At 40.5% G+C, this 13,550-nt stretch overlaps 1 protein-coding gene across 1 annotated transcript; it reads left to right on the top strand.

The window, feature by feature from the left end:
* The first annotated feature begins 7,375 nt into the window (after positions 1-7,375).
* Positions 7,376-8,702, top strand: LOC105806711 (spindlin-3). Its single transcript, XM_012639924.1, has 2 exons — positions 7,376-7,631; positions 7,924-8,702. Exons 1-2 carry the CDS (start codon positions 7,382-7,384, stop codon positions 8,700-8,702), a joined length of 1,029 nt encoding a protein of 342 aa, XP_012495378.1. The 5' UTR covers positions 7,376-7,381.
* The last annotated feature ends 4,848 nt before the right edge of the window (positions 8,703-13,550 follow it).

The raw sequence follows: 13,550 nt of genomic DNA, 5'->3' as shown, positions 1-13,550 counted from the left end.
GTGGGAGGAGTGAGTCTGGGTGGGGCTGCGTTGGGTAAGCCTGCCCTCATGCTCCACAACTGCTATTAGCAGGGTCAAAGGTCTACTCTTTGTTTCTGTGCAAAGCTGCCGGGAGGGGCTGAAATGGCTCCACTCAGCTGAAAGTCTGGGCTTGGGAGCTGGGGCTGCCAAGACCCGCACTCTGGAGCAGGTCTCACTCTGCTCCGCTCTCCCCCTCTCCGTGGCCTCTCCCAGGCCTCTGCCAGCAAGCAAGAACTCAGGCCGATGGATCTCCCCTGGCTGTGACGTCGGCTGGGAGGTTCCCTACCGAGGATCGTAGCCTGAGCTGGGTGTACAGCCCTCTTTTGGGAGGAAGGTTGCCTCTCAGTCATTCTGATCTGCCCCTGAAGGCACCCAGTCCTTAGTAGGCTCTTTCACAGATCTCTCTTCCGTGCCCCGGGGCAGTGTGATCGTGACCTGGGTGTAAGGGGTCTGGTCTGCAGGCCTGTCCCCTGTGCCCTGGATATCAATCCCTGACCCTGCCTGGGGGAGGGGTACTGATCTTGAATCACCTACAGGGTGCCCAAGCTGGATCGATTTCACTCCACCTCGGGATTTTCCCCACTCTCCTGGAGTCCCCAGGCAAGTAGCACCTGGGAGGGCTGGTGGTTAGGGAACTTGCAATCTGCTGTAGGGCCCCAAAAGGAAAGGTCCCATTCCTTGGAGATGCCTCCGTGTGCTGGCTAAATTGTCTCTCTGGGCACCCACGGGTGGGGAGGGGGAAAGCAAGAATGGAGCACTATGGTCTCTGTTGATAGGCTCGGGTCTGCGCCTGGGGGAGTGCCTGGAGGGTGCTAGGAGCCTGAGCTCAGTCCGGAAGAGGCCACTGCTCACTGGCAGAAGCTGTCTCTGGGCTGGTGTCAGCAGGTCTCTCCAGCTGCTCAGGAGCCCACCAGCAGTCCGCGATGCAAGGGAGGGGGAAGTTATCCGCTCCACCTACTCTTGTCCCTGGTCTCCTAGCCTCTTGGGACCTTTCTCCATCCAGTTCTCCTCCGCAACATCTTCCCATGGAGTCTCCTGTAGTTTCAGGCACCCTTCCTTCTGACCCTCACCCGATCTATGTTTCTCTGCTAGCTTATTTTTTTTCTCTTTCTTCCATAATTTGTCTTTTTTGCAGAGACACTCTGACTGGCAGCTTTTCTCGTCCACCATCTTGGCTCCTCCTGGCTTTTTCTCTTTCATCAAAAATTTCTCCTTCTTGCAGGGACACTCTGGCTGGAGGTATATCTCATCTGCCATCTTGCCACTCCCCTCCATGACTGTTAAATGAGGAAAGAAATGTCTTTTTAATAATCAATTACATTAGAAAAATCAGAGAAAACTGGATGTCCACATGCAGAAGAAGGATGTTGGATCCTTACCTTACACCATATACAAAATCGTTTCAAAATAAACCAAAGACCTAATCATAAAAGCTAAAACCACAAAACTCTGAGAAGAATTATAGGGGAAGACCTACAGGACAGTGGATTTTCCAATAATTTCTTGGATATGACACAAAGTGCACAAACATCAAAAGATAGATAAATTTGACTTTATTAAAATTAAAAATTTATGCATCAATGGTCACTATCAACAGAATGAAAAGACAACCCACACAATGGATGAAAATATTTGTAAATCATGTATCTAATAAAGGATTAATATTTGGAATATGTTAAGAATTCTTACAATTCAATAATAAAAAACATGCAGGAACTAAAAAATGGGCAAAGGACTTGAATGAGTAGATATTTCTCCAAAGAAGAGATATAAATGGCCAAAAAAGTCATGCAAAGATGCTCAATATCACAATTCATTAGGGAAATGCAAATCGAAACCACAGTAAGCTACCACTTCACTTCTATTATAATCACTATTACGAACAATAGAAAATTGTGAACAGGGATGTGGGGAAATTAGTATATCTTCGTATTGCCTATAGGAATTTAAAATGATGAAGCCACTGTGAGAAACAGTTTGGAAGTTCCTCAAAAAGTTAAGTTATCATATGATCCAGCAATTCTACTTCTTAATATATACTTAAATAAATGGAAAACTGGGATTTGAACAATTATTTTTACAGAAATACTCATAGCATCATTATTCACAATGGCCCAAATGTGGAAACAAACATAATGACCACTGTCAGATGAACTGACAAACAAAATGTGGTGTATATGTGCAATGGAGTATTATTCAGCCTTAGAAAGGGATGGGTTGTGATAAATTACGTTATCATGGATGAATCTTGAAAACATTATGCTAATTGAAAATAAACAGAAAAGAACCAATATTATACGATTTCACTTGCATGAGATATGAAGGAAAAAATGTTATCAGAGGGAGAAGAAAGGAGGAATGGGGAGTTATTTTTTAATAGGTACATATTTTGTATTTTTCATAACAAAAATGATCTGCAAATAGGTAATGCTTATGATTGCACAACAATGTGAATATACTTATTGCCACTAAGTTGTACCCTTAAAAATGCTTAAAATAATTAATTTTATGTTATGGTATATTTCTCCCAATTTAAAATTCTAAAAAAAAAATAAATATAATACACCTCAATAGTATGAAGAAAAATGAAATAAAACCATGATTATCTCAAATGACACAATAAAGGCACGTGACAAAATCCAAAACCCTTTCATGATTAAAAAAAAAAAAAACAGTCAACAAACTAGAAACAGAAGAGAACTTCCTCAACAAGATAAGAGACATATATGAAAAAATATCAGAGCTAAACTCATATTCAGTAGTGAAACACTGAAAGATTTTTCTACAAGAGTAAGAGGGCCATAATATCCCCTCTTACTATTTCCATTCGACATCGTACTAGAGGTACTAGCCAGGGCAATCAAGGAAGGGAAAAAAAGGCATATAGATTAGATATGAAAATGTAAGGCTATCTCTATTTGCAGATGATAAAATTTTATATAGAGATAATCCTAAAGAATCCATTAATATCTATTAGAACTCTTAAAAGAATTCAGTCAAGTTTCAGGATATGCTACAGATTACCCAGATCTATATGCTAATGCCTAATCTCCAATGTGATGATATTTGGAAGTGGGGCTGTTCAAAGATGATTAGGTCATGAGGGTACAACCCTCATCAATAGGATTAGTGCTCTTATAAGAGTTCAGAGAGCTAGATCGCTCTCTGCCACGTGAGGGTACAATGAGAAGATAGCTATCTGCAACCAGGAAAAGGGCCTATCCATAGAAACCAAATTGGCCAGCACCTTTATCTTGGATTTCCCAGCCTTCAAAACTGTGAGAAATAAGTGTTTATTTTTTAAGCCACCCATTCTATGATAATTTGTTATAACAGCTTGAACTAAGACAGTATAGACTATCAGTGCCCCAAAATCATGAGGACTCAATCCCATAAGACTTCCCCCACACCTCAGATACTAAATCACAAGTTCTGTGTTGTGACCTGTATTTCTGACAGATAGGGTATAAATTGAGGTTCCCATGACCCCCTCCTAGGGTTTAATTAATTTGTTAGAGCAGCTCACAGGACTCAATGAAACACTTTGCTTATATGAATATTTACCCATTTATTGTAAAGAATATTACAAAGAATGAACAGCCATATGGAAGAGATGCATTAGACAAGGTATGTGGGAATGGGCAGGGAGCTTCCGTGCCCTGTTAAAATGAGTCATCCTTCAGGAACTTCCAGGTGTTCAGGTATCTGGAAACTCTCTGAACCTTGTCATTTGGGATTTTTATGAAAGCTTCATTACATAGACATCATAAGCCACTGGTGATCAATTCAAGTTTCAACCTTCTCCCCTCCAACCTTCTATTCATACACTGATATTTCTAGTGAACAGCTCAGCCCCCATCTCGAAGCAATCTAGGGTCCCCCAATCATCAGTCATCTCATTAGCATACAAAAGACACTCTTCTCACTCATTATGTTCCAAGGGTTTTAGGAGCCGTATGCCAGGAAAGGGGAACAAAAATCAAATATACATTTCACAATATCACAGTAAACAATTTTATTTATGATAGCATCAAAAAGAATAAAATACCTTAGAAATAAATTTACTACACAAACTACACAGCATTGCTGAAAGAATTTACAGAAGACCTAAATAAATTGAAGGATATCCAGTGTTCATGGGAAACTGTGTTTGTGGATTGGAAGACATAGCATTGTTGAGAGGACAATATTCCCTAACTTTATCTACAGATTCAGTCCAATCTTAATCAAAATCTCACACTTTTGTGTTAAATCACACTTCCTTATTTCAAAACATACTACATAGCTATAGTAATAGCAAAAAATATGGTTCTGGTATAAGGATGGACATATATAGAGCAGTGACATAGAATTAAGAGTCCAGAAATAAGCCCATACATCTATGGTAAGTTTATTTTAAACAAGTGTGCCAAGACAATTAAATGGGCACAAAATTGTCCCTTTAACAAAAGGTGCTGAGACAAATGGATATCCATGTGTAAAAGAATGAATTTGGTCCCCTTTGTCACACCATATACAATAATTAACTCAAATGGATCAAAGATATAAATATAAGAGCTAAAAACATAACATAAAATTCTCACAAGAAAGCATAGGGGTACATCTTCATGGCATTGGATTTGGCAATGTTTTGTTAGATATGACTCCAAAAACACAAGCAATAAACAAAAACATATGTGAACTAAAATAAAATCTTATGCCCTCTCCCCCAGCTGACTGAATGGACCACCTCTTGGCCAAAGGAATACCATAAAACTTAGTTACTGGCCATTAGAAGGGAGGTCAGATATGTCTCATCATGCCCCCTCCTTTGTTGTAGATATCTTTTGTAGCTCATTAACAGGCATAAGGCTATCCAAGACAAACCTGCAGGTTCTCAGTTTACATAACAAATAACTTGAGTCTGGACAGCAGCTTGTGTCTTATTGACAGACTTCCTTACCTTAACTTAAATCTAGTGCAACCTCTGTGGAAAGCAATATGGAGATATCTTAAAGAGATACAAGTAGAAGTACCATTCGATCCAGCAATCCCATTACTGGGCATCTACCCAAAAGACCAAATGATACTGTATAAGAAAGACACCTGCACCCGAATGTTTATAGCAGCACAATTCACAATTGCAAAGATGTGGAAACAACCCAAGTGTCCATCAATACATGAGTGGATTAATAAAATGTGATATATGTATACCATGGAGTACTATTCATCTTTAAGAAACAATGGTGATATAGCACCTCTTGTATACTCCTGGATAGAGCTGGAACGCATTCTACTAAGTGAGGTATCCCAAGAATGGAAAGACAAGCACCACATGTACTCACCATCAAATTGGTTTCACTGACCAACACCTAAGTGCACATATAAGAATAACTTCTATTGGATGAGGGGGAGGGGGGAGGGGGGAGGAGAGGACAGGTATATGCATACACAAAGAGTGCAATGCGCACCACCTGAAGGATGGATATATTTGAAACTCGGACTTAGGGGGGGAGTGGGGGACAAGGGCAACATACGTAACCTAAACATCTGTACCCCCATAATGTGCTGAAATAAAAAAAAAAACATTCCAAGCCTTTAGACAAAGCTTCATTTCTTTAACCACTTACAAATCAAAGAGTCTTTAAGCCCACCTATAAGCTGCAAGCCCCCACTTTCAGATATCCCAACTTTTCAGGTCAAAGCAACATATGCCTTCCACGTATTGATCTAAGACTTTACATGTAATTCGTTTCTCCCTGAAATGTATAAAACCAAACTAACCCAATCACAGCGAGTAGACTTGCTCAAGGCTTTTTGGGCATGGCTCCAGGCCATGGTACTCAAATTTGACTCAGAATAAACCTCTTTAAATTATTTTACAGATTTTTTCTTCTTTTCTGTTGACACAAACATAAATTGGACTTTATCAAATTTAAAACTTTCGCACATCAAAACACTGTCAAAAAAGTGAGAAGACATCCCACAGAATGAGAGATAATAATTTCAAATCATATTTCTGCTAAGATTATCCTACCCAGAATTTAAAAAGAGCAATTAACAACTCAGCAACAAACAATTCAATTAAAATTGGATAAAAAACATGAATCAACATTTCTCCAAAGGTACGCAAATGTTCAACAAGTACACAAAAAAGATGTTCACCATCATTAGCTATTAGGGAAATGCAAATTAAAACCACAATGAGATACCATTTCACATCCACTAGAATGGCTGTAATGATAAAAATGGTTGAATCACTTCTAAAATAAGTCTTTCTCTGAAGAGTTATGATCTCACAATGTTGAAATAATAAATTCTTATTATAATTAGAGCAATTGTTCTGATTATAAGTTTGGTGTCTAAGTTATTTATTCTGTTCAAGTGAACAGATTGATAACTCATGTGCAAACACAATTTATAAACATTAAAAAAATCTAAAAGTCTGAAGACAGGAGAGAATGGTAAAAAGTATGAAAAAAAGACTTTGTGCTGAATTTTTATGAAGCTACTACAAAACATGTTTTCAGAAAATATCTAAAAACCCAAGCAAATGCTTACTCTATATGGAAAAGGGCAGGACATGAAATTGCATATACATAATTATCCCAGTTCTGTCTCTAGTTTTGGACTATACAAAAAAAAAACTACCTTAGCTTTGTATAAGCTTAGAAAAATGCAAGGGAATAATGAGTGTTTAACATTTTGCTGTGAACCCTGGGAAATGGGAGGTGGGCTTACAGTTTATTTTCTAATCATGTCAAGTTTTTTATTTTTACTAAATGTCCACATTGTGCATGCAATTCGTTTGCAACTGAGGGAAAAGATTTTTTAAAAAGAAAGAAAAAATTCCTCAGGAAGTAAATGGAAGGACAAGTCAGTAAAAATTATGTAGATTGGGTCAAAATGGCAGACTGAACACTGAGCAATAGCGCATTTCTCTCATCCTACCCCAAATCCCCTTCAATGACAGGAAAGGCAAGTTTTTATACATAAAGAATAACCCCATAAGGGCATGGCGGAAGAGGAAAGGGAGAATTCTTGGAAAATGGAAAGCATATGGGGAACGGGTGCTAAGAGGGTGAGGGTGGAGGTGGAGGTGGAGGTGGGGGTGGGAGCGGACAGTTGGAGGGGGGCGGTACTGAACTGGAGGAGGTGAATCTAGGCTGTATGAGAGAGGTGGTTGTGGGCCCTACTTCTCCCGATTTGGGGGAAGAGGCGGGGCTTCCCCTGCCCAGGGCTGTGAGGCTAGTTGGTGGGGGGTGGCGGAGGAGGAGCGTCGCTGTGTTTGGCAGGAAGGGGAGGCCTCTCTCCTGGCAGGCCGCTGCGCTAGGAAAAGAGGGAGGAGACTGCGGCGGCGGCAGCGGCTAGTGGGAGTCCGATGTGGCACCGGGGCCGCTGCCGCCGACAGGGAGGTGGAGGGCTCAGGATCCAAGCGCTGGAGACGCCGCCGCGGTCCTCTTTGCCTGCCCTGCCGCCCTCCTGGACACACTCCTCGCCTACAGACCGTCCTCACCCAGCTTTTGCAAGCACCCGGCTGGACGCCTGCTCATCTTCCTTCGCCACAGAGTCACTGCGGAGGCAGCGGCGAGGTGTCCGATTTGGGCACGTGAGGCCAGGGATCCGGGACGGTGGGGAACGTGATAGTGTTGGACTCAGTGCGAGGGGAATGGGGGAATGCCTCCTGTTTCTTCGACCTAACCGCAGCTTCCTTGCTCTAGCATAGCGGAACCGAGCTGGGGAGGAAGGTTAATGCAGGCACACAGCCTTGATTTCCAGCTTTGCTATGTAGCTTTCGGGAAAAACAGGCGTGGGTGCACGGGGTGAGCTGATAAGGAGAAAAAGCGCACCGTGTTTCATGCATTGAATTTATTTTTTCTTAATTTCCTTTTTCGATCCACCTGGTGAATGTGCTCCTCACAGGCATGAAGACCCCATTTGGAAAGGCGGCTGCAGGACAGCGGTCCAGAACAGGCACAGGACACGCTAGCGTGTCTGTTACCGTGATGAAGAGAAAGGCAGCACACAAGAAACATAGGAGCAGACCCACCTCCCAGCCTCGGAGAAATATAGTAGGCTGCAGAATTCAGCACGGATGGAAAGATGGAGATGAACCTCTTACACAGTGGAAGGGAACCGTTCTGGATCAGGTACCTGTAAATCCCTCTCTGTATCTTATCAAATATGATGGATTTGACTGTGTTTATGGATTAGAACTGCACAGAGATGAAAGAGTATCATCGCTTGAAGTCCTTCCTAATAGAGTTGCATCATCTAGAATCAGTGACACACATTTAGCAGAAATCATGATTGGCAAAGCAGTGGAACATATTTTTGAGACAGAGGAAGGTTCCAAAAATGAATGGAGGGGGATGGTCTTAGCTCAGGCACCTGTCATGAACACATGGTTTTACATTACCTATGAGAAAGATCCTGTATTATACATGTACCAGCTCTTAGATGATTATAAAGACGGTGATCTCCGCATCCTTCAAGATTCTAATGATTCTCCTGCCACAGAAAGGGAGCCAGGAGAAGTCGTAGACAGCCTAGTAGGCAAACAGGTGGAATATGCCAAAGATGATGGCTCCAAGAGAACTGGCATGGTCATTCATCAGGTAGAAGCAAAACCCTCTGTGTACTTCATCAAATTTGATGATGATTTCCATATCTATGTCTACGATTTGGTAAAAACATCTTAGAAGTCATCTTGAAATTTGCCAAACATATAAGACTGTAAAATCTGTAGACACAAAAAATCTTGATTGCTTTCCAGTTTGTAAGAACCATCTTCTACCTTTTTGCACGTTTTTGCCTGGCAAAAAAATGGGACTTCCGCCCTCTCAGATGTTTTCAAAAGAAACCTGTTGCCCTTCTCTCCAACCTTTTCACTGGTTCTGGTTCCTCCTCACAGGAGAATGATTGAATTCACTGATTAGTGAGAAGGGTAAAGTCTGACATCCATTGGCCCATACTTTTATCTTGGGTGGTGTTAATAGGTTCAACGTAGCTGAACAGCTCTCAGCTCACTCTTTTTGGCACTTGGACTCATTGAGCTGAGAAGCTTCCTGAGATATCCCATGTGACTGGCTGGGTAAATGTCTTTGCAATCTCTAATCCCTCTCCCCCACCCCAGGTGGCTTCAAAAGTCTAACTTGGGGAGGAGCGTAAATCCCATTTTGGTCTCCTGTTCAAGTTGCATTCTCAATTATAACTATAACTGTACTAAAAGTAAGGCTGATATTTTGTTCCCTTTTTGAGTCTTGCACCTATTACTCAACTGGTTCAGAAATGAGAGTAATTACTTTACATTTTAGTATATAAGCATAGTCTGAGAAACCTTACAAAATTGGTAAGAAGACAAACATTTACAGACCAAACTCCAAGTGGAGTGACTAAGATTTCTGGTGGAGCTTAATGGAAGGTTTTGGTCATCAATGACATTAGTGTCTCTGTTGTCTGCAATAGCTACGGCTAGTATCTGCAGACATGGAGTGAGTTTTAACAGATGCAGGCTGTACAGGCAGACTTTAGCACAAGTGGGCTTTGCCAGCCAGTAGAACATTAAGCCGGGCTCTAGTTGGAGTCCTCGGTCACAATGCAAAAGCTAGGTTTAGCAAGAGTTGACAAGTTTGTCCAGAACCTCAAAATGGAAGAAAAGAACTCTGGAATCAGAATGAGATATAGATTTCTTTCCTATACCAAGAGAGACTTTTTCAAAAGTTTTAGATTAGGTTTTAGATTTGATTCTTAGAAGACTTCAGAATACACAAGGAGTGCAATGCGCACCACCCGAAGGATGGACATATTTGAAACACGGACTTGGGGGGGGACCAAGGGCAACATACATAACCTAAACATCTGTACCCCCATAATATGCTGAAATAAAAGAAAAGGAAAAAAAAAGAATTCCAGAATATGAAGTGGGCAAGGCACTTGCTAGAAACAGGAAAGACTGAAAATAGATTTTGCTTCCTTGCAGGGACAGGTGCACTCATCTATTACAGTGTCCCAGTAGGACTGTGGAACACAATAAGTGTTAGATAATCTATAGTCTCAATGATGTTTTCAGTGCCGGCATTGGTAGATAGAAATCTAATAGATTTTTGGTAGTGTTTTCATTTTCAACTCAATTTTGATTCTTGGCTGGTTCTGAGAAACTCATGTGCAGTTAAGGGTGAGCCCTAGTTTGTCAGAAAAGAAGCAATGGAAGGGACCTTGTACATTCCATTATTAAAGGCATTAGTGAAGGTTAACCAAAGCCTAGGAAAGAAACGTTAAAAAATAACCAAGGTTTTGGAGAGAAACACCTGGCCAAAGCCAATGCCTTCTCATTGATGTTCTGACAGAAGTTCCATTAGCAGTAACAGGCTAAGAAGGCCTTGGACTTCTGCACATTTGGGGCTGGGACTCATGGCAATACAATCAACCACTTGGGAGATATCTTCCAAATTAGTTTAAGTTCACAGGTCATGGAGTCCAGACTACTGGCAGAAACAGACTTGCATCCTGCTGAGGATGAAACCAAGAAGATATTCTCTTTTCTCCCATGTTTTCTCTGTCTACTTTCCTTCTTTTTGATGCCACTAGTTCTCTGCTGTGATATTTGACTGACAACAGTGAGGTGGGTCTGTATTGCCCTATGTACTAAGTCCTGGGGGCGTAAATTTGCTTGGGAAAACTGTTCTGGTGGCTGGAAATTAGTGTACTTTTTAATTTTTTGGATGTGAGGCTGATACTGTGATAATCTTATGTCTTATTGACCCTTTGGACTCTTAAAAAATGTGTAACATGCAATTGTGGGGTTAGATTAATTCAGCTCCTGAGGTCCTGAAGGAACTACACCCAATCAAGAGGAAGACAGCCAGGCTGCAGCTGCTGAAGGAACCCTATATCTTCCCAGACATCTTTATGAAATCTGTATGGCTGAAATAAGAAAAACAAGAAATTGGGAAAGGCAGAATTTTGGACTTTAATTCTTTGGACTTTAAATTAGAAATTTAATTTGGGGCATTTATTTTTTCCTTGGAGTTTAATATTTGGTGGGAAGCGGGGTCATATATTCAAATTAAGGAAGTTTCATTATGTTGCTGATATTGTATTCTTTGGAGTATTTTAATGGTGTCTTTGGGGATCATTATATAATTATTGTAAGCTATGTCAGGTAATATGGCTGGGCATAATTGTAAATTGGGGATAAAATAGTGAATGAATTTTCAGCCTAGGGTATAAGATAGCCTTGGAATTCATTTAATTACTGCCATATTCTGACTCATTTCAGAGCCTTTTGGGGACAAAAGCAGAACTGCTCACCAATCTTGCACAGATGGTAGCAGAACTTTCCTAGGTCACTGCTTGTCTCACCAGAAGGGGATAGCCACAGCCCTCTTTGTTGACTAGAGTCTTGAGTGTTAACCACTGTGGCTTGAAAGAACAAAATTGCCCAAGAGTATGATGGGATCTATCATCTGCCTCTCTCCATGTTCCTGACTCAAGAAAAAAAAAAAAAGACTTGCATCTCTCAAAAATATTTGGAAGAAAGTTTCTACCCATCTTGTCTTGCCACTCATTCAATCTTATGCGTGGGATGAGGAATAGCTTGATGAGATTGAGAAAGGGGTTGTAATGGATAGGCAGGCTAGGCCCCTTTTGACTCTTGACCTCATTCCACACAGCAAGATGTGGAAAAGACTGAAGTCCTTCACTACATGGCTGGGTAAACATCTGCTCTGTAGACGTAACTCTCCCGTTGAGATGCGGGATCCCAAAGTCCTTAGACTTGAGGTAGAAATTCATTTCAGCCTCAGGTCCAAGCCATGTTCTCCAACCTAGTGCTATCAGCTATAAAGCTAGTGTCTATTTTTATTCTTTTTTTAATTTTAATATATAAATTGTTTTTAAGAAAAATAACACATGCCTATGGTAAAATTCAAACAGTACAAAGGATATACAATAAAAAGTAGGTCTCTTTTCCTCCTTCCCACCTCTGGCCTCAGTCCGCCAGTCCTGCTTTCCAAAGGTAACCACTGTTACCAGTTACTTATGTATCCTTCCAGAGATACTCCATGTATTTACAAGCATATCGTGTATGGGTATGTGTGTATATTAGGTTTTTTTTACACAAGTGGTGGCATACTATACATGCTGTTCTGAATTTTGCTTTTTTCACTTAACAATATATTAAAGCTGATATTTTAATCCCTATTTGATTCTTGTGTATATTTTTTAATTGGTTCAGAATCTGGAAGGGAAGGAGGTATGATTAATTCAAGCCTTCAAACCCTAACCCAGTTTAATGAAAATTACATGACCCTACAAACCCAAAATTTCTGCCAGTCAAATTTTTCTTACTAGTAGAATATGAAATATATGTGAACAGGATATATTTTGTGAAAAGAACTCTTTGAGAGAGGCCAGTATATTTTTATTGAGGGAAATTAAAGGGAAAAATCAACTATACATTGAAGCTGTGGGAAAAGTTAATGTACTGTAATCAGTAATCCAAAAATAAAATGAACGATCATTTTTTTTCTATTCAAAACTTGCATTCACATCTATTGCCATATGCAAATTTATGCTAATAGTTTTGATTTACCTTTTCTAACAGAACTTCCCTGCATGCAACAGGAAACCCATTTCAAACACGTTTAAACAGTTACCAAATATCATTGATCCATATAACTAAAAAAAATATGCACAGGTCAGATGGGCTTCAGGCATAGTTTGAATTGGGGCTCAGGCTCGATGTCTGTGATTCTTTAGGATTTTCCCTCTGTGTATCAGTTTTATTCTCATGCTACGTTGCCTTATAGCCAAATTGGACCAGCAGTTATAGGCTTCATCAGTCCAGTCTAGAGAAAGATAGATACCCTATGTCCTATGATGCATTCTCAACTGGCTTAAGTCATACCCCCGGATTAATCACTGAAATCCCCTGGATGAAATACACTGGATTGGCTTAGCAAGGTCATATGCTCCATCCCTGAACCCTAGGGCATATCTCTCTGGAACCAAATGGATTCCCAGTAAAATCAAGGCCTTTTAGGAAATGAAGAAGGAATGCTATGAACCAATCACAAATATGTAGTATACCTTCTTCTTCTGAGTACTTAGCATCCTTGAACACCTTTCTTTCCACACATTCACTTTCAAAAATGCCCACACCGACATGTAATGAATTTATGTCCCCACAGGGGAAAAACCTAAAGTCTTACCCAATTGTTGTATTTAGCATTAAGTTCAGGATCTCTAGTTGATATGCAGCCATCTTAAGATCCATCTTCCTAGCAGTCTGGTCACTTATAGTTAAATTATATACTACCCTTCACCTGAACATATCCAATATACACTGATGCAGAGATAACCAGAGACATATAATAAAACTACTATTTGAAAAAGGGAGGAAATAGGAAACAATACACAGTAGTTTCTGGTCCAAAGCACATATGATAACCTGTTAGACAAGGACTCCCTGTCCTGGCAGATGAACGAGTCCTCTGGTCAGATAGCCTCTTTTTGTTTTCTGGGAGGGTTGCCCTTGGAGGCATATT

This window comes from Propithecus coquereli, unplaced genomic scaffold, assembly GCF_000956105.1.
Source record: "Propithecus coquereli isolate 6110/MARCELLA unplaced genomic scaffold, Pcoq_1.0 Scaffold143, whole genome shotgun sequence".
NCBI lineage: Eukaryota > Metazoa > Chordata > Mammalia > Primates > Indriidae > Propithecus > Propithecus coquereli.
The sequence above is the reverse complement of the archived record's forward strand: the minus strand, read 5'-3'. Positions and strand labels throughout refer to the sequence as shown.